Source organism: Mixophyes fleayi, chromosome 3 (assembly GCF_038048845.1).
Source record: "Mixophyes fleayi isolate aMixFle1 chromosome 3, aMixFle1.hap1, whole genome shotgun sequence".
Taxonomy (NCBI): domain Eukaryota; kingdom Metazoa; phylum Chordata; class Amphibia; order Anura; family Limnodynastidae; genus Mixophyes; species Mixophyes fleayi.
Window position 1 is genome coordinate 196,892,050 of NC_134404.1, and position 22,534 is coordinate 196,914,583.

General features: G+C 39.9%; 1 protein-coding gene across 1 annotated transcript in view; it reads right to left on the reverse strand.

The window, feature by feature from the left end:
- The window catches only part of CEP85L (centrosomal protein 85L), a 181,468-nt gene extending 162,356 nt beyond the window's left edge, over nucleotides 1-19,112 (reverse strand). Inside the window, exon 1 of the mRNA XM_075202980.1 lies at nucleotides 18,987-19,112. Within this exon, the coding sequence (XP_075059081.1) occupies nucleotides 18,987-18,999 (13 nt within the window). The 5' untranslated portion in view covers nucleotides 19,000-19,112. The remainder of the gene's footprint in view (nucleotides 1-18,986) is intronic.
- Between the last annotated feature and the right edge of the window lie 3,422 nt (nucleotides 19,113-22,534).

Here is a 22,534-nt window from a genome sequence, read left to right on the forward strand (position 1 = left end):
TTCCCTGTAATGGCCGTCGTGTCCCAAATCACACTGTGCATGTGCATTAACACATTCCATGGCCAGTAGTGGTTGCTGCGTCTTCAGACGAGGACTGTGCATGCGCACGTGCAGTACATGATATGAACCAGCTTTATGCAGGTTCATATCTAAGGGCTGCATCTTCAGGTATCTATACTACACTATAGTCCCTATATTATAGAACAAAACAGTGTCCCCTTGGCGCACAATTGAAGAAACTTATTTCTAAATGAAATGCCTTTTATTTATCAATATATCAAATGTTTGATATATTGATAAATAAAAGGCATTTCATTTAGAAATAAGTTTCTCCAATTGTGCGCCAAGGGGACACTGTTTTGTTCTATTGTATATACTCTAAGGCAGGCCTGTCCAACCTGCGGCCCTCCAGATGTTGTGAAACTACAAGTCCCAGCATGCCCTTCCAGCTATCAACTGGTTGTCTACCGGCAAAGCATGCTGGGGCTTGTAGTTTCACAACATCTAGAGGGCCGCAGGTTGGACAGGCCTGCACTAAGGGTTGAAACTCCCCTTACCATTCCCAGTCCCCCAGGCTGCCTACACCACCCCTCATTAGGGAGCGCTCACCAAACCCCTCCTTTTTTGATACTCCCTATATTAGCCTACAATTCCTATATATACAATACTCTAGCCTATAATCTATATTAGCCTACAATCTGTATTAACCCAGTGGCGCACGCAGGGGGGGTTTCTGAGTCTCCAGAATTGTCTCCTGTATTGTACACCGCACCGCCGCGGACGCTTCTTTGACAGCGCCGCGGCTGCTGTATAGGACAGCGCTGCCGAAACTGCATGCGCAGCAGCTCCCTCTAGTGTTTTTTTTTTTTTATCGGTCGGGGGGGGGGGGGGGGGGTAACCCCCCCCTGACAATACCTGCGTGCGCCCCTGTAACCTGTAATTCATATTATATATCTATAGGATACTGCAGCCTACAATCTATATTTACACTATACTATATACTGCTGCAATCTGTGTTTATACTAAGCTACATCTAAATCCGGTAATTTGTATACTGTTACCATTTATACTATACTATACTCTAGCCTACAATTTATATTACATTGCAGCAATAGCCTACATCTTAACCCGGCAATCTGTATACTGTTTGTACTGTCCTATAATCTATATAAATGGCTTACTCTCTATTATCTATACTCCTTAAGACTGCAATAATATATATTATATTGTACATTAACCCCGTTATAATGTGCAATATAATATGCCTGGAACATACTCTTAACCAGGCGCGGGCTGACGGACGTCAGCCCGGGGGGCACACGCCGCACAGGCGGCCGCATCACATGACACGTGATGCGGCCGCGTCGTCAATGACGGCGCATCACATTTATATTACTTCCGGGGGGGGGGGGGGGGGGGGGGCGGCCGGCCCTAACAGTCGTGATTGTGAGCGGCCCGGGGGGCCGATGCCCCCCGGCCCAGCCCGCCCCTGCTCTTAACCAAACTCTGCCAAACCCTATAACATGGCTAACTCTTTCTTTGTTGTCTCACACACACACGGTCTGTCCACCATTTTATCTTTGTCTTCTCATACACACACAGAATTCCTGCATCTTGTAAATCTATCCTTGTCTTCTCTCTCTCCTCAAACACATCCTATCTCTCATTCCTCTCTACCTAGATGACTTACACAGAGACACACATACACAAAGAGCAAAGACTGATAATACACTCATATACATTATTTCTGTCTTTCAGCATACACACTCGTACATACATATACACACGCACAATGGAATCCCTGAATTTAAATACACAAATGAAGATTACTAAAGTAAAAAGTTAATCAACAGCAGAATAGGAAAATGGTTCAAAATTTCAGCCAACATTGTTCCCTTTTTATTTAGGCTGGTCTAGATATATGTATATGTAAAATATAGGACAATCACTAAGATATGTGTTGTATAACACAACAAACTATATAATGGTTTATTTTGTATTTTCTGTTTATTGTAATTTTATTTTGTATAATAAAAAAGATACAGCAAAAAATAATTTTGGTTGCAAAAATAATTTGGGAAAACAGAGCAAAAAAAACAAAATGCAAAAATTGTATTGTATAAAACATTAACCTCACATACAGTTTTGAAAATTCAAATACAAATAAGGTTAAAAGAGATATTTGAGTCCTCTCCTATCTCACCTCTGACTCCTCTCTGGGGCAACCCACACTTCCCTCCTGGCAATTCAACGCAGCAATTTAAACATTGGATAAAGGCGGGAATACGGGTGGTTTCGGACCTGGTGGTTAATCAAACTTGGGCTTCTATGTCAGAACTTCATCATAATTTTGAACCGTTTCGTCTGCTTTTTTTTGAGTACTTCCAGGTTCGACACTTCGCCATGTCTTTGCCCCCCCAGGAGGCTCTCCGGGCCCCGACCTCCTTTGAATACATGTGTTTACATTCACCTCTCACTAAATGGATGATCTCCCAGATCTATAATTGGCTCATAGATTATACTTTCGATACTCCAGGCCGACATGAGCGGGAATGGGAAGATGACCTGGGTCCTCCTCCAGACGACTTATGTTGGGAGGAGGTCAGGGAGGGGATTGCCAAGAGCTCGATCTCTACATTAATTAAGGAAACTGCCTACAAAGTGTACTATAGGTGGTACTATACTCCTGATAAGTTGTCTCGAATGTTTCCCATGGCCACTCCGAGCTGCTGGCGGGAATGTGGCCAGAGAGGTACGATGCTACACATATGGTGGACCTGCCCTCGCATAGTTCCTTTCTGGAACATGGTTCTTACACTTATAAACTCTGTGTCAGAACAACAGATAAATAAAGATCCCTGGTCATTCCTTCTCTCTCGCCCTATACCTGATGAGAGCGCGCCCTCTAACAAGCTTATCTCCCATTTCCTGGCAGCTGCTAAATCCCTAATAGCAAAACATTGGAAAGACCCTAGGGCTCCCTCTATGCAGGAGTTACGGTCGTACATAGGACATGTCGCAAGCATGGAGAGTATAACGTGCTACCTTCATGATAAATCATAATTTCGATAGGGTGTGGGCCCCGTGGTATTTACTAGAAAGCCGCAGCTGCCTTTCCAATCCAGCTCCTCCTCCTGCAGATGGAACATAGCTCTCGGGCCGCCTCTGGACCTCCCCAGGCTGGATATGGCGCGCTGCTGGTGAGTAATGTGTGTATGCTATTTCTCTTTTGGGTAGCCAATGTAATTGTGTGTCCCAGCTTTTCCTAGCAATATTCCAAGTTTGCTTGCTTATTTATTTATTAGCTATATTGTTAACAATACTTGTGCCTTTCTTCTCCCCACCGATATAAAAGTATAAAACTCAGAGGAGACATCTCGATTATTAAGATTTTTCTTGTCAAAAATGTTGTCTGTATTGTTCTTGTTGTTTCCTCTTCAAATAAAGAGTTTAAAAAAAAAAAAGGGATATTTGAAAGTAGATGTTGTATTAAAGAAAACCTCTTAAAGTTGGGGGATTTTTTTTTAGAAACGTTATCCAGCTTCTGTGGTTTTCAAAACATCAATAACTATGAGCATTTCAATTCACTTTCCTTTTCAACATGTCATGGAATCATTTTTTTTCTTTTTTCTTTTTTTAAAAAGCATTCTACAAAATAAAAATAAAGGGACAAACTAAAAGGGACATTTTGTAACTTGCAGCCGGATTAGAACTATCTTGTATTTCTGTGACACAATGGTGTGTTAAGATGTTGCTAAGCAAGACTCTAAAGATGTTCACAAAGGAAGAACAAACTGAAAAGATTAAAATGGGTCAGTTTTTGTACTCAGGACTTGCATGGAATCCAAGAAGCTTTGTAGAGAACATTGCTTGTGGCATCAATTTACTGGCCTAGGAGAAGCATCAGGAATCTATTCAAACTGCTGTTAGGACTTCAAATCCACTCAGTATCTAAGGGACGATATACGCAATGGACTTAATAGCAATTTTATAGTTCCTTGTTACTAATATGCTGGAGAGATGAATGGATTTGGCATAATAGTTCCTTATATCCATACCAGTACATTGGTTATATTTTACTATAAACACAATTAAACATAACATTACATAAAACAAAACTATCTGATCATCTTCTTTTTAATGATTTAAAATGACCAGGAACACACACTGCAGTATAGAAGTTTCACCCTTCGTCTACATTACAGTAATGCAATGGACCTCATTTAAGAAGCACATTGAATGCGCACCGCAAAACAACTTGGATTTGCAGCGGTGCACCAAGATGGTCCATGTACCCCTGCGTTCCATGCTTGGTAGATCTCTCCTCAAACTAGAAGTGCATCCAGGCTTTGTGTTGAGGCTGCAAAAGCTCAAGAGACAAAGGGCCTGAGTCATTAAGGAGAGCAAAGCATAAAAAGGGAGCAACTTTGCACCTGGGCAATACCATGTTGCATTGGGGGGAAGGAAAATTTAAAATGTGGGAACAGATTTATAGTTGGGGTAGGGCATGTCCTAGATCAACTTTAAATTTCAGTGTAAAAAAATAAAGCTATTAACTATTTGTGTGCTACATAAAAAAACAGCCAGTATTTTCCTTATGTGCAAAATAATAAACTAATTTGCACCCCTTGCATTGTAACATGGTTTGTCCAGGATCACATGTGCTCCTTTTTTTCCCCTTGCTCTCCTTAATGACTCAGGCCCATACTGTGCAAAAATGGAAAAGTCCAGCCTCGTACCACTTTAAGCACACCTTTCATTAAATTAAACTTTTCTATTTTTCTCTTCAAACACTGCTCACAGTTAGTGTAATTTATGGCCTAAATGAATCATTAGAGTTGAGGAGACATCTGGGTTGCCTTTTTACATGTTGCATTTTTGTCTGTTTGAAACTTTTTTTTACATTTGCCAAAGTGCATCTAAAAACACACTTCTATGCGTGATCTCTGCAACTCAGAGGTGCAAAATGTGTCTCGTTAAAGGTAGAGGATGAGACTCAATCTGTCCCAGCCCTGTGCACCCTACCACGAAACAAGGAAAATGTGCTCTCTCCACCATCTCCTTTTATGTCTGGAAAACTAGGAGCATCAGTGCACCTACTTGATAATTAGCAAGGAACACTCTCATTCCTCCCATCTCCTCCCAAGGGGTGCAAACTCCACAAACACCACCCTATTCCTCTGCAAACCCATGCACTTTGGTGGAAATGTAGTAACACCTATGCAAATCATGTCAACAGAGCCAGAAATGAGGATTTTGCTCTGTGTAAGCCTTTTTGCACTTCGTAAATGAGGTTCAATGTGTGCTGTGTGACATTTAATGTGCGGAAAGTCTTGTAAAATGTAGCAGTGCCATTTTTTTGTTCCATTCGATACTTTACTGTAGCATTAAGCCATCCACACATTGCAATTTTTATATCCATCTGCTCTGTTTTGGCTACTGACAGGAATGAACATCACTGACCACTAAGGAGAGATGGACTGACAGAGCACACAGGTGTGTTGAAAAGGAAGATATCCAAGCAGGGACTTTGAAAAATGTTACATGGCCTAATTTTATTTACCATTTTATTTATAACAGATAAAAACATGTAACTAAACTAGTAACCTTTAAAAATGATAAGAAAAGTTTGCCAAAGGTAACCAGTTAAACCTTTGTGTCAATATATACATAAGAAGCCTATGGAGCATAAATATAACAAAGACACACATAATTAGCAGCTATGTTGTAGCGAATGGTACTTAAATTTAATTGATATATTGGTGATATACAGGAGAGTCTCACAGGTTTAGCAAGGCACTCTTCAGTTCATCTAACTTTTCTGGCACCTATCTCCACTATACATCTTGGTTTCATCAATCCTCTGCAAGTGAGATTCCTGTAGTTCGCCAGTAGCCTTGGTTTTGCACCACTGAACCTGGTGTAAACAGCAATGTGCAATTTCAAGAGACACCTCAGCAACCAAAAGTGCACCTTAGTGTGCGGAGAATAGGTAAAACCTCCAGAGGTGCACTGTGCAAAAGTGTAAACATCAATTCAACGTTCAACCCCTACCACTTTAGTAGCACATCTTTTTATAGACAAGTATAATCTTTTTAGTTTTGCTCCTAAAATACTGCTTGGTTTAGCCTCATTTATAGTTTAAGTTAGACATGAGTGTGAGCTGACTTCATGCCTGCTTTTATTACGTGTATGGGTAAAGTTTATTTATACTGCTTGGAGTACATCTGGAAATGCACTTCTCCACTGAAATACAACATGGAGGTGCATATGGGTCTCACTAAAAGTATAGGACGAGACACAAAGACTGCCAACTCAGAGCTGGTGCAAAATCAAAATCCTTTTGTTTCTCCTATCACAACCAGTGGAGACCACAGTAAAGGCACGTCCGTCCCCACTCCAGACATGCCACACCTTACCTGTTTACCTGTCTAGGCAAGTCACTTCTCTTAAGCTTGGCCTCCTCAACGATTCTTCCGTCTTCCAGGTGGCTCAAGCTCTCAGGCAGAAGTTTCAAACCAGCATCATGCGTTGCCTGGTAACGTGTTCCGAATGGTTCTGCACAGGCACATATTTCCGAACTCTGTCTCTGAACTCCTGCTGATGTCATCAATATTCACAGGTACTATAAAAGCGATCCCTCTTCATGGCATATCTTGTTGTTACATGTATCAGCTATTCATATATGGTAAGACTTATTGAGCAAATCCCTCTCCCCCTCTCTGCGAGAGGTTACCCCTCCCAAGTCCCCCTATGTTTTGTACCCTTTACCCTTTTCTTTTTTCTGTACCCCAATAACTTGCAGAGTTTTGTGCAATAAAAATTATTGACGGTAAAAAAAAAAGCTTTTTTATGTACATAATTTTACTTGATCAACAAAACAAAACAGACTTGGATAGAATGTATATAAAATAATTTGCCATAAAACATAAATTTATTATGAGATTACTGTTTTAAGGGAACAGTTCAATCTATTAAAAGACAAGGTTTCCAAGAAAAGAACTAGTCTTGATGTCACGTGATCGTTTTGACCTTGTCAGTCCTCAGTACACACTACACCCTCCCTTCCACATTATGCCTAGACATAGCAAACAATCAGTACACAGTCCAGCCCAGCTATTCTCACAGTCTAGCTATGCCTGCTTCAATGCCTGGTCAATGCAGTTTGTGCCACAAATAATTCATATGAAAGAAAACCAAATATTCTGTAGTGTCCTGTGCTAAATACAACACATACCTTTCTTGACATTTAGCTTATATACAAAAAGCACATAAGTGACATTAAATGTTGACACATTTATAGAAATATTATAAATACATGGACAGAAATCCACAAACCATTATGTTCTATATTTACTATATGTATTAGTAAACTGATAAATAGAATAAAATACAAAAGTTGTATCTACAATGCTTTTATGGAGGTTGAATTTTCCACCAATATATGTCTGTGTACAAATTACACATTTGTAATTTGATTCTGTCTAAATCCAATCCACATAACTAGAGATTCACTTTGACAAAACAGGTTACTGGCTGAATGTGTTAGTGTCAGCATATAATTACCGATTTATAACTGCTACTATTTTGGAAGACAGCATTTTCATTCTTTTTTCTTTAATGAAATATGAAGATTGCAAGCTCTTGGGAGCAGAAGCTCCTTTACATTCAGGAAATTGCTGGAAATGCAAAATCGCAGCTTGATACATTTACCCCGAGATCTAAATCCCATAGATCACCAGTGGAGAGATCTGAAAACAATAATTGGAAGAAGACAACTTCAAATCTGGGAGAACAGGAGCTGTTTTCCCACAAAGAGTGGACCGATCTGCCAGAAGAGAGGTGCAGGAAGCTCATCCATGGCTATTAGAAGTCTTTTATTGCAGTTATTTTGACCAAATGCTGTGCTATCAAATATTAAGTCTAGGGTGTCAATAATTTTCTGATTTGAATGGATATACATTATTAAATTCAGAATAAAAAATAAAGGTTCTGTATATTCAAATACTGTTGTTAATTTCAACTTGTGTTTACAGAAATTGCGAGGTATTTGAAAAAAGTGCAAGGGTGCCAATATTTTTGGCCCTGACTGTATATTAGGAATTCTGTTGTTATTTTTTTAACAAATACCATGGGGATAAGAATCCACTCTGGAGCTGATAGAAAATGTTACTGTGTATCTTCCATAGCCTTTACTCCCACACCATAATGAAAACTGGTGCCTAGCAACCTGCATATTCCCATTACGTGAGTCTGAATGGCTGTATATCCCATGGAATCTGTTCTAGTTGTGAGATTCACGTCACTACTAACTGAACAGTTCTTCATATAGAGGTGTCAGGATTAGTCACATGCTTTGCCAATATTTTTGTACCAGTATATGAGTTACTACTTCACTCATGGTTCTAGGGCAGGTGATCTAGATTGAAGATATGTGAGCAGAGTACCCAGCAAAGGCAGAGGTGCTAAGAGCAGGACCACCACTACTGTGTGTTGGGGTCAGGAGGGGATGGAGGTTCCTGTCATCTTATATATTTGTCTTAATATTGACAAACAGTACTACTTTTATATGCTGTATGTAATTCTCATTATATGTTTTTATTCTGTGTGATCTATAGTTTCCCATATGATGGACAGAGTTTAAAATCTACCATATGGTTTCTTGCAATTTGTACACATTAAAAACCTTTTACCTGCTCTAATACATTTTCACACTTTGCAATTGATATTATATAACTTTAAACTGAAAACATGCACTAATTTAAAAACAAAACTGTACTAAATTTTTTTATTAGCATCCAATGTATAAGTGCAACCTTACATTAGATGTATAGATGTAATGGAGCACTGTTGTCTGTGAAACATAGACCTTTTGTAAGTATTTTTACATTCAGGCACAGTTTAGTGCATTGTCTCAAATACCCTGGCACAGCCCAAACTTTACAAGATTGTACACGAACTGAAGTTGACTTTAAAATATGCCAAATAACACCCATTTTAACAATTTGTTTATTAAAAGGTGTAATTGTTATCAATTATTTTCTAGCTAAACTGCAAACTTGCCTTTACAAGACATCGCCGCTTTAAATTTTCACTGCAAATTTGCCAATTTCCGGTGACTGCAGAAATCGAAGGATGATACATTTACCCCCAGAAGTCATACAGAAGGTGGAGTTTGAGAAAGTGAAGCAGAGCCCTAAATCTCTGGAAATTGGCTATGACTGGTGACCAGGCTGCAGGGGCAGATCTATCTATGCTGCTGTTAAGGACAACATTGATATTGCCTAAAACTTTAACCTCTCCCTTTCTGACCTGGAAAAGCTTGGCTTGTTTAGAAAATAATCTATGTTGGTTCTTGTTAAGTGTGTATATGGTCACTGGAGTACAGAAAATGGTATTTAGTTTGCTGACTAGAGTCAGGAACCTGCCTTCTTTGTTTTTACTAGATGCCAAAAGCTCAAATATAATGTGTTGAGTGAGTAATATAGCCAACCCACACTTTTTTAGTTTTGTATTGCACACATGGAAAGTCAGTGGATGTGATATAGCATTACTTGTGGTGGAGAGGTTGTGAGAAGTGGGTTTCTTGGCATAATACTTGGTCCCCTTTAGATGTTCCCAAGGATTAAAATAGTTTCATGACATAACGTGTAAGGAAAACTACTTCACCGCAGCTCACATTAAACTCTCTGAGCCCTTTTGAGACCACTGGACTTCTGTTCTTACTTCACAGCAGAGAAGAAAATGAGAAGAGTTAGAAGGATGAGGACTACTCATCTTTCCACCACTCCACCAATACTCAACCGGACTGTTCTAACTAGTGGGCTACTTTATATGGGAACACCAACACTTATTATTTTGTATCTCCAATAAATGTTATTCTTAATAACACCATCCCCTTTGATTATCTCTGATTGTAAATGGGCGGTCTGCACTTCTGACAATATACAACAAGGCACAAACAGTAGTTTGCAGACACTTCCATACTAGTGGAGAAAACCACTCAGTGCATTTTACCCATCCCTCCCTGTAATTACTTATGGACTAACCCAGTGGACTCCAAACTTTTTCAGTTCAAGGCACAAAATTTTTTCAAGGCACCCCTAAGCCAAAATAATTACCAAGTAGTCCCCCACCTTGCTTACCACTGGCCCTGGCCGAGGCACCCCTGTGAGATCTCCAAGGGACCCCAGGGAGCCTGGGTGCACAGTTTGGGAACCACTGAACTAACCATAAGAAGGATATTTCATCCCCCACATAATCTAACCACCCTAAACATTACTTGAACTATCAAATCTTTTTATCTACTCTAATTTTAATTCTGTTCATTTACCACAATTTCCTCATTCTCTTATATGGTTATAAAATTTACATTTTATATTTACATTTATTTTTATTTTTTAATTCTTGACTATACACCTTTACTATTATTTTCTATATATGACTCAATTCAAGTCATGTTTTTATTTTCTTTATTTTTAAATTCTATATTGTTGTTTTTAAAATGTAATGAATTAAAAATATATATTTTATATTATTTATCATTAAAATTGTTAATTTACACGAGTGAAATTATATACAGTGTGATATTGTGAAATAGTCATAATCATTAACGTTAATTTATAGGGCCCCACAGACTCCACAGCTTCGGACAACCAATCACATATGACATACATGAATACAATAAACATAAAAGATATGTGAATACAATTAAGCATAACACCACATATATAAAAAGTCATGAGCTAACAATTACAGCGAGCACAGATATAGGTACGAATTCCATGCATGTGATTAAACAAAGATCAAAAAATTCAGCATTAGACAGGACAACAGGCAGGGGAGGGCTGGCAAATGTTAGCCCGGAGGGCAAGTCATGACTCGGCAGTCTATTTTAAAGGAAAAAAATGCAGGTGGCTCAGTGACCCAGCCCAAAGTAACCCACTGTGGGACTGGCCCGGGGGCAGATGCCCCCCTGCCCTCCAGCCCAGTCTGCCCCTGACAACAGAAACAGGAGTGGTAGACAGACTTGAGACATAGTGTAGAGATGGCCCTAACTGTAAGAGCTTACATTGCAGAAGGAGAAGGAGATGAAATACAGTATGAGCAAATAGGACCTGAATAGATGTGGTAGAGAGAGGAAGTAGAGGGAGAGATTGTGTGGATTTAGGAGGGGGTAGGGTAGGTAAGTATGAAGAGGTGGATTTTGAGGGAGTGTTTGAAGGATTGTACATTGGGGGACAGTCTGGTATGGCGAAGTAAGGAGTTCCATAGGTGGAGAGCAGTGCGGGAGCAGTTTTGAAAATGGAATGGGAGGAAGGGGGAGAGAGTTGAAGTTTAGAGGTGGAGCGGAGTGGTTAAACTGGAGTGTATCTCGTGATGTAATCAGAAATTTACGGGAAAGCATTAGTGAGAGCTTTGTAGGTGAGGGTGAGCAGTTTCAACTGGATTCTTGAGGGAATGGGAAGCAGGGTAGGTGATGAGGAGCAGTGGGAGAGGAAGATTATTCTAGGGACAGCATTCAGGAAGATTATACAGGAGAAATGCAGGTGAGAGCAAGACCATTGTGGAGGAGGTTACAATAGTCAAGGTTGGAAAAGAGTAAGTGGACTAGGATTTTAGTTACTTCCTGAGAGAGGAATTGGTGAAGCTTATCCTTTGGAGGGCAATATTCTAATACTAGTTCAAAATCTCAACTGACATATGGATGTGTGTGTGTTTCTGCAGGGGCTCCCCCCTATGCTCTTGTTTCACAGAACAACCCATTTTTTTTTTAACATCCAAAGAACCTGATTTAGAGTTGAGTGTACGCCATGGTTTGTGGGAGATATGAGTCAATATACTGTACATGCACACTAATAATGCATACGTATATGTTCATATGTAATTTTCATATCATTGGCTTGTGTCTCCTTACGCCTGGGGAGACAAAGAGGGGGAAATAATGGTAAGCAAGCACAAGCTGAGTACAGTGAGAGAGTTTTCACATAACAGCAGCACAATTAGATGTGGCAAATATGCCATTTAGAAGGCTTATCTCATACGAGTGATGGAGGACTGGTGCAATTATACATAATGATGTTGATGACCTTCACTCAACATTTGCATGTAAATGTGCATTTTTCGGGGCGTAATTTAATATGTTGCTTCAGTGCACAAATGCGTCTATCTCTAAATGAGCCCCAAAGTCTTTAAGTGGCAATGCTTTTTTTCCCATAATTCAGACATTTCATGCACCAAGATTCACAAGTGTGAATAGGTTCCGCTAAATGTTGTATATTATTTGGGAACTAAAGGGATGTATGGGTAGGATTTTATGTCCTGAACAAACTTCAGGTCAAATGAGTGCCCTATTTCTACATTTAAAGAACACAGAATGTTAAGCCATTTGTCTGCTAAAATGCCACATTTTAAAGGATCACTAAATCATTAATACATGTTTTATATGAAAAAGATGCTAATAATATCAACAATTGTATGTGTGTTTAATAAGATATTAGTCTGGGGTTATAAGGAATTATTTTTTGTAACCTGGAATCTGGAAACATTTTAAAGTATGAATCTGACACGCCTAGTTCTGCTCCATTTTACCCACAGAGTTCTATTGCCCATCTCTCTGTACATGTTCCCATAGTCTTTACATAGCAATCATATACTTATTACATATATTACAACCTCCTTCATTATATCTGGATATTACAAAGGCCAGAGGTGACTTAGGAGTTTTATTAGTGCGTACTCATATTAGATGTTGCTTGTTTCCAGGAAAGTGTTAGGTGGTAGGGTAAAATTAGCACACTACTCCCTGTGATAAGAATGTGGATGTTACAGACGCAGTTGCCAGTTTGAAAATTACAGATTTGATTTACCTTTACTTGCCATCACCACCTGATAGTTGCCTGATTCATTCATTCATGTGAGTATGTTTAATATAATTGTGTGCCTGTTATGGAGGGTGAGCATTGCATTGCCTACTTCTACCAGTGCTTCCTAAGATATAATTACATGGGTGAAACTAATGTGGCTTGATAGGGATCATCAACTTCCATTGGACAAGTGGATGATTTTGACGAATGTCAAATGTAAGGAGCTGTAAGAAAGAACGGTGTATACATATATGGCCAGTGAGGAAGAAGAACCAAGAGAATCAAATCAAATACAAAATACATGTATTAGACATGTAGACAGTATTTCTTTGACAGAGCAGTGTTCAAAGTGGAAAGTTAGAAGTGGTGGTATTTAAAATGTAAGTGAATGGAATTTGATAGCTTTACAATCAAAGCAGTAGGCGAAGTGGCGGTATGACATACCACCATATACCAGACAACTTCAACCACTGGGACAGAGGGAGGCTAAACATTCGTACTTCCCCTTTGACTAAAGCATAGGAAACATTAATTTACTTTAGCCGAGTGAAAAAGGAAGAGTTAATGATATATGGTGTAAAGGAAGAGAAATATATTGTGTAAAATAGTACTACGGTAAAACATTATCATGTTTAGTTGGGCAATTAATACATTCAGTTTAAGCCATGAGCAAGACAGCTCTACTGACCGCAATATCTGTCTAATTTCCATGTTTGTTTCTGGTCTGCTCACATGAGTTTGCTATTCTAAATAAGCCAAAGTTTACCTTGTACCTATAAGTCAGTCTAGTCAGGATGCATTTGTTTCTCACTTTCAAAGTGATTCACTTTGAAAGAGATGCGCATGTGACATGAGTTCACAGTTAAACAGATCAGTTAAAACATTAAACAACATCTGAGGGCCACAAGTAACAATCTTTCTTTTAGCAAATAAAGAATAGAGATTTACAACAAGTTCTCCCACGTTGTCCTTTACTTACGTTCCCACCTTTTGAAGTGCACACTATTCACATTTTCAATCCCTTCTCTCTGCAGGTTGTGATCTATTGTCCCCTTCGATCATCCCAGGAAATTCTGCAAATATCTCAAACTGGTTCCCTAATTTCTTTCCTCTGACATCCCCACTATGAACGTGGATGATTTCAACAATTTTCTCGATGACCCACAACTCCTCTTTTACCCGCAGATTGTAAGCTTGCAAGCAAGGACCTTTTTGATTGTTTCTTAACACCCAGTCCTATTTAATTTATTTAATAATAATAAAAATGATAATGTGCTTGGGTAGTATAAATGAATACGGAAATGGATATAGAGTAGCAAGAGTCATGCTAACAGCAAGCACTACATTTAAAATTAGAAGTGAAAAGTATATAATGTTGAACCTGCCAACTACATAAAGTTTTGATATTTTGAAATATACACCCTGATGCTCAATGGGCAGGTCCTGAGTGAATGCCAGTCACGGAAAGTGACTTCATTCATCACTGGTTCTTGCTGGCTTTCTGAAGCATTTCTTAGTCTAACCTTGGCCAATTCTGGGACCACTGTGCTGGTGGTGATGATAATTATTACTCTTGAGAAAATACAGAAAAATGAGACAAATGCTAACCAAAGATCACAAAGTAAACTGTAAAGCAAAACAACATTTTGGCAATTTTCAGAGAGTGGCATAATTAATAAGTGGCTAAGTGGTTAGCACTTCTGCCTTACAGCACTGGGGTCATAAGTTCAATTCCCGACTATGGCCTTATCTGTGAGGAGTTTGTATGTTCTCCCTGTGTTTACGTGGGTTTCCTCCGGGTGCTCCGGTTTCCTCCCACACTCCAAAAACATACTGGTAGGTTAATTGGCTGCTAACAAAAAATTGACCCTAGTCTGTGTGTCTGTCTGTGTCTGTGTGTGTCTGTCTGTGTGTTAGGGAATTTAGACTGTCTGTCTGTGTGTGTGTCTGTCTGTGTATTAGGAAATTTAGACTGTAAGCCCCATTGGGGTAGGGACTGATGTGAGTGAGTTCTCTGTACAGCGCTGCGGAATTAGTGGAGCTATATAAATAAATAGTAATAATAATACATTATTAGACAAAGTAACATGAGAATCACTATGAAAGAAATAATACCTACATACTCAAGGGGGTAAATGTATCAAAGTCCGAGTTTGCCAGCGTGTTTAAATCGCGGCAAATCGTGGGTGTTTACCCGCGAGTTTTGAAAAAAAAAACTGGAAATGTATCAAGCTGCGATTTTGACACTCATGTTCAAAATCGCTGGTCATCTCTGGCGATTTTGGGCGATGTAAACACTCCCGAGTTTAGCTAACTCTCCTGTGTTTGGCAAACTGTCCTGTGTTGTAACAGTGAGTTGTCAACACATAACTGTTACACTGCCCTGTCATAGAGCTGCCGGAGCTCCGGCAGCTGTTAAAATGTTAAAGAATAAATAAAAGTTTTTAAAAAAAAAGTGTGAGGTCCCCCCACTATTTATGCTTAACCCTAGTGCTGCCTGACTAGTGCTGGTCCCGTGAAAATCGGGGAAAAATTTTGCGTGGGGTTCCCCCGATTTTCACTTTACCAGCACTAGGCAAACCAGCCAGGGTTGGCGGCACTATAGCAGGGGGTCATTAGGGCAGGGGTCCCCCTGCCATAATGACTAACCAACCCTAGACTGTTCAGCGCTGGGCTGGATTCCCTAGGGAGTGGGGTCCGCTGAAAAAAAACGAGTGGGCACCCCCCCTAGAAAGAACCAGCCCAGTGCTGATAGCACTAGGGCTCTTCCTACTACCCCTGGGCTGTGGGTAGTAGGGTAATACGGCGATAAAGTATAAAAAAAATAAACTGACACCAATTTTTTTTGTGGAACTACAAGTCCCAGCCAGCCAGGTTGCCCAAAAAAATGTGGCCATGCTGTTGCTTGTATAACTACAAGCACCAGCATACCCACGGCAGCCAGGGCATGTTGGCACTTGGAGAACCACAAGTGCCAATATGCCCTGACATCCCTGGCTTGCTGGGACCTGTAGTTCCACAAAGAAAAAAGTTAAAAAAACAACAACACCCTCTTAAAAACCACATCTATTTATTAAAAATAAAAACCCCACAATAAATACACCAACCACCCTCATTTTAACCACATCTATTTAATAAAAATAAAAAAAAACAAATACTCACCAAAGATGTCTTCTTTTTTCTTCCAAAGGTCCAGGCTTGCCCCAGTCCCAGCAAATTTGTACTTCCAAACGGGATGGCTTGTAAAATATCTTCTTGGCTTTGGCCAGAAGGGCCCCATATTTGTAACATCCCGACTGTGTTCTTGATTGTAGTAAAATAAAAAAAATCTTGAGGCGCCGAAACACCTCCTACTAGGTAGGAGGTCCTAACTGCAATGAACTTATGTTCATTGCGTAAGCTATAACTACAGTATAATGTGATTTTCCCACGCTAGTGGGGGAATCACCTAATACTGTACCTAGAGCTTACACAAGTAACGTAGCTCATTACGCATGCGCTACGTTACTTGCGCAAGCTGTATTTACTGTATTACAGCTTACTACAATCAAGAACACAGAGTCGGGATGTTACAAATATGGGGCCCTTCTGGCCAAAGCCAAGAAGATATTCTACAAGCCATCCCGTTTGGAAGTACAAATTTGCTGGGACTGGGGCAAGCCTGGACCTTTGGAAGAAGAAAGAAGACATCTTTGGTGAGTATTTGTTTTTTTTTAATTTTTATTAAATAGATGTGGTTAAAATGAGGGTGGTTAGTGTATTTATTGTGGGGTTTTTATTTTTAATAAATAGATGTGGTTTTTAAGAGGGTGTTGTTTTTTTTTTTTTTTAACTTTTTTCTTTGTGGAACTACAGGTCAAAGCAAGCCAGGGATGTTAGGGCATATTGGCACTTGTGGTTCTCCAAGTGCCAACATGCCCTGGCTGCCGTGGGTATGCTGGTGCTTGTAGTTATACAAGCAACAGCATGGCCACATTTTTTTGGGCAACCTGGCTGGCTGGGACTTGTAGTTCCACAAAAAAAATTGGTGTCAGTTTATTTTTTTTATACTTTATCGCCGTATTACCCTACTACCTACAGCCCAGGGGTAGTAGGAAGAGCCCTAGTGCTATCAGCACCGGGCTGGTTCTTTCTAGGGGGGTGGGGGCGCTCATTTTTTTCAGCGGACCCCACTCCCTAGGGAATCCAGCCCAGCGCTGAACAGTCTAGGGTTGGTTAGTCATTATGGCAGGGGGACCCCTGCCGCGTGTCCCCCTGCTATAGTGCCGCCAACCCTGGCTGGTTTGCCTAGTGCTGGTAAAGTGAAAATCGGGGGAACCCCACGAAGTTTTCACCGATTTTCACAGGACTAGCACTAGTCAGGCAGCACTAGGGTTAAGCCTGAATAGCGGGGGGACCTCACGCTTTTTTTTTTTTAAACTTTTATCTGTTCTTTAACATTTTAACACTGCCAGGGCAGTGTAACAGTGATGTGTTTCTGCAGCACGCTGCTATCAAGCAGCGTGTTGTATCTGGCGTGTTTAGAAGCAAACTCTCCTGAGTTTGCTAACTCGCAGCTTCATACATTTGAGAGCTGTATAGCTGCAGTGGCAAACAGTCGGGAGTTTGATCTCTGGCGATTTTGCAAGTAGCGATTTTGACAGAAGCACAACTCTGTCGATTTTGTATGAAATATCAGCTTCATACATCGGCGAGTTTTAACTCTCCCGAGAAAATCGCTGGAGTTGCAAAATCGCACTTTGATACATTTACCCCAAGATGTTACTTATGGAAGATCTATGAATATCATATGTTCTATATAACCACATATTCCCTATAATAGTTATAAATATAAATCATGCAATTCATAACTGTATCATACTTGAGCAGTAATCATGTTGCAAATAATATTGGATTTGGAAAATCTAAACTGTATATATTTATATACATTTTTTTTTTTATTGCTCCTCCAAGTTCCAAAGATTCCAATGCAATTAATATAAGTGCATTATTTTAATTATGCCCACACATAATGTAAAAGATGTTACATGCATGCGATAAGTAGCGCAGAATAAGCAGGAACCAAGTCATATAAAAACTTTACTGGAACTAATCAGTCTAAATAGGTTTAAGGGCTGTATGTTGTGACACACGTGCAGATACTTTTTTCATGTGTTTTTTTTTGTAACACACCAGTGCAATAAACAAAACTAGTCATAAGCAAATATGAGTAAATATAAAAACCCAAAGCAAATAATGGACGAATCTTAATTTTCAATGAAATAGACCAGATATTATTCTCCTAGCATAATATAAAATTTTAAAAATTCTCCTACAGCATCAGAAATTGTGACACATCCAGACTTTTATGTTCACCCAAAAATGTGTCCCAACACATTAAGGTGGTTTAAATTTCATATTAGTAATATAAAAGATAGTGAAAGCACTTTACAAATGAAGATCTATGAGTTTGAGTTGAGATTATACAAGTTTTATGGGTCTAAAGTAATTCAGTTCCTGCAAGAAAACCAAAAAGTCTACCTGCAATCTTGATGTACGAAGCAATTCTTTACTGGTGCAAAAAGTGAGCAGCATAAAAAATCCTCTCTCTTTAAAGTAGTGTTAGTGAGAGTTAAGAAAGCTTTCATAGACTGACATATGCCATATTTTGCATTAAAATGTCCTTTGCATTATTGTAATATGTGCGGTAGGTGTATAATACTATAGTCTTGTCCTGTGCATCATAGCCAACTCTCCTTGCAGTTAAAATAGTAAAAAAAAAGCATATGTGGCAGTCAGGATTGTCACCATAGTTTTGAATAGAGGTTAAATATTGTAGACAGCAAAATAAAGCACTTCTAGACCATGAAAGCGAAGTTTTGTATAATACAATGTTGGAAGAACTTAGTGCAGAAAAACAGAACGAGTTCTTCCATCTGTCACCATGTATATATAATAGGTTAATTCATAGAGCAGGTTTACATATTGTGTGTGTTGGTGAAACATATGGTTGCAGAAGGCAGCAGCTTACACAGCAAGTCCACAGCCAGGGCACCTGCTATTTTTTTTATGTAGTGGAACTTTAGCATTAACTTAGACGTGCCCCCCTTTACCCTAGGATAGAAATGTATAAAATCTTACTTGACTTCTTCATACTTCCACACACAGCTCTCTGTTTTCTTTAGTTTTTTGCTTTCTTCAAAATGTCGTGCAGGAAACTGCAATGTTCATAGTAGAGGGAAGAAAACCGTTTAGAGAGGGAATCACTATGTGACTGTTAATAGTAGCAGCTTGCAGCCTTACAGCTCCCTGGTTACAGTATTACAGTATGAGTCTGTCAGAGAACTCCTCTAAAACAGAGTCAGCAGGGGAGGCACAAGCATTACAAACTATGGACATTACAATCTGACCCACTAAGTAACGCTTTCATTGGTTTTAGGACTTTTTTTGCCGTCAATTACAAACTATGAAAAATAGGTAAAATGATGTGATTTTGAGCTGTTTTTGCTCCCATATTACTATTTTTAGTAGTAACATTCATTTACAGTTATTTACAGTCTATTGTCTAATGATCTCTTAGCAACGCAAATTTTCACAAATTTTATCAAAACTTTGCAGCGAGCTGGCTAAAGTAAGTGACAGAGTAGCGGCAAAAATACATGGCAGTTTACTGAAAGATACAATCATCATTTCTGCTCATTCTCTTTTAATTCAATTCCATATCTCACATTATAAGTCAACGTTTCAGTTCTGCATTTGGACCTTTGCAAAGACAGCCACATAGAACAACAGAAAAGACAGATATTAAAAAAAACATGTTTCCTGACTTCTTATGCAATCCCAGATTGTCTCATGATTCATCAAAATATGATAGTCTGCACATCATAGCAAAATAAATGAGGCAATGGCTGCCTTGTATTCTCTATGAGGCGCTCCAAACAATATGCATTCCATCAAATATACCAGAGCCTGAAGTACACAAATGGCTTTTCGCAATAACAACCAAACACAGCGATTCCTAGGTGAGTCACTGGGACACCTGCCTAGCAGGTGTGTATTCCCCACGTGTACCTAAGACATGTACCAAGGAGGTGGAATACGCACCTCCCCTATCAAATGCTCCAGCGGTATGCATTCCAACTTGGAACGCATTAACTGGAAGTTCAATAATGCACTTCCTGTACAGCAACAAGGCCGGATTTACCGCTAGTCAACCTAGGCACTTGCCAAGGGCTCAGCGGCCCCGGCAGCCTCCTTTCCTCCTTTCTGCTCAGTTGCATTCCACTGAATGTCGGGCGTGATGTCATCACGGCTGACGGCATATTCACTGAAGACTCAGTGGAGCAGAGAGGAGCAGCGCGCGCAATAGGGCAAGAAAGAAAACAGAACAGAAGATGAGAAAACAGAAAGAAAAAAACAGAAGAGAAGAAAGTGATAGAAAGGTAAGCAAACTAACAAAGTCACAATGGCACACTATGAAAAAGGGAAAACAAATTGTTCCAAACTAATTATGAAAGGGGACAGAGCTATTGTGAAGGGGGACAAAGGTGATGTGAAGCGGCACAGAGGTAATATGAAGTAGCACTGAGTTGATGTGAAGGGGTACAAAGTTGATGTGAAGGGGGTCAGAGTTGATGTGAAGGGGGTCAGAGTTGATGTGAAGGGGGTCAGAGTTGATGTGAAGGGGGTCAGAGTTGATGTGAACGGGGACAGAGTTAATGTGAAGGGGCACTGAGTTGATGTGAAGGGGCACAGAGGTGATGTGAAAAGGGACAGAGTTGATGTGAAAGGGCACATGTGATATTGTGAAGGGGCACATTGTTAATGTGATGGGGCACATGTGATGATGGAGGGACAAGTGACAACTGCTAGGTTGTTACTAGGTACGTTGGTTGTTGCTGCTAGGTAAGCCCCCAACAATGCAAGCCATACCCTCAACAATATGGCCACACCTCCTTTGACGACACGCGTCGCCACATAACTTTCCTTCTACTCAGCTATAGGGATATATGGTATACTAAAAAAACATAGTGCTATGGATTATTTCAGGGAGGGGGGCCCCAACCAGTATTTTGTCTAGGGGCCCCATGAGGTCTAAATCCGGCTCTGTATAGCAAGCGTTGTGGTTCCATATTTTCCTGAAAATAACGTTTTGCCTCGTTTTCAGATCTGATTTTGGCACTAAGAATTGAGTCATGTTTTGCATCTAGCCGGAACGCCAAATATCAGATCTGTTGGATTTCTCAAAATCATATATATGCACACATACACACAAAATTAGTGGGCATTTTATTAGGTACACCTGCTTGTTAATGCAAATATCTAATCAGCCAATCATGTGGCAGTAACTCAATAGAAGCATGCAGACATAAGTTAAGAATGTCAGTTGTTGTTCAGACACCAAACATCAGAATGGGAAAGAAAAGACATCTAAGTGACTTTGATAGTGGAATGATTGCCTGCCAGAGTGGTTTAAGTAATTTAGAAACTGCTGATCTCCTGGGATTTTCATACACAACAATCTCTAGTCTACAGAGAATGGTGGGCATATCAAATAAACATCCAGTGAGTAGAAGTTCTGTTGGTGAAAACATCTTGTTAATGAGAAAGGCCAGAGAAGAATGGCCAGACTGGTTCAAGCTGATAGGAAAGCAACAATAACTCAAATAATCATGCATTACAACAGTGGTATGCAGAAAAGCATCTCTGAATGCACAGCATATCGAGTGTTGAAGTGGATGGGCTGTAGCAGCAACAGACTACACCACTCCCGTCAGCTATCAAAAGGAAACTGATACTACAGTGGGCACAGGCTCACCAAAACTGCACAGGCAGACTGATAAAACATCATCTGGTCTGACGAATCCCAATTTCTGCTCCGGCATGCACATGGTAGGGGCAGAATTTGGCATACACAACATGAATTCATGGATTCATCCTGGCTTGTGTTAATAGTGCAGACTAGTGGAGGTATTAAGGTGTGCAGAATGTTTTCTTGGCACCCATTAGGCCCCTTTATATCAATTGAGCAACTTTTAAAATTCCCCATCCTACCTTAGTATTGTTGTTGATCATGAGCATCGCTTTATGGCCACAATCCACAATTTGCACCACTTTGCAAATCCCTACCCTGGCTCCCTGTGTCCTCCAGAATCAAATTCAAATTACTCACCCTTACCTACAGAGCCCTCAAAAACACCACCCCTGCATACATCTCAAATCTCATATCAAAACACTCTCCTTACCTCCCTCTTATATCTACTTCCTACCTCCACCTTGTCCAGATCTCCTACAAGACTTCTCCCATCTTGCTCCCCACTTATGGAATTCCCTACCACACTTAAATAGACTTTCCCACAGTCTTTAAATCTTTAGACGCTCTGTGAAAACTCAGCTCTGTTTTAGAGGTAACCTTATCTCAGATAACACTATTCACACTAATGCACCCTCACAACTGTCCCAATCACCACTCTAAGCCACACTCGCCTCTTTTGTTTCAGATATGCCCTCCTTCACTTAGAATGTAAGCTCTCTAATGAGCAGGGTCCTTCATACCCTTTCTTTTCATGTCTGTGTTTATTTTGTCTACCTTGCATGTCCCTGTTTTATGCATGTATTGTTTACTCTACTGTACGGCCATGAGGAGCACTTTGGCGCCTTACAAATCTACGATAATAATAATAATCTTT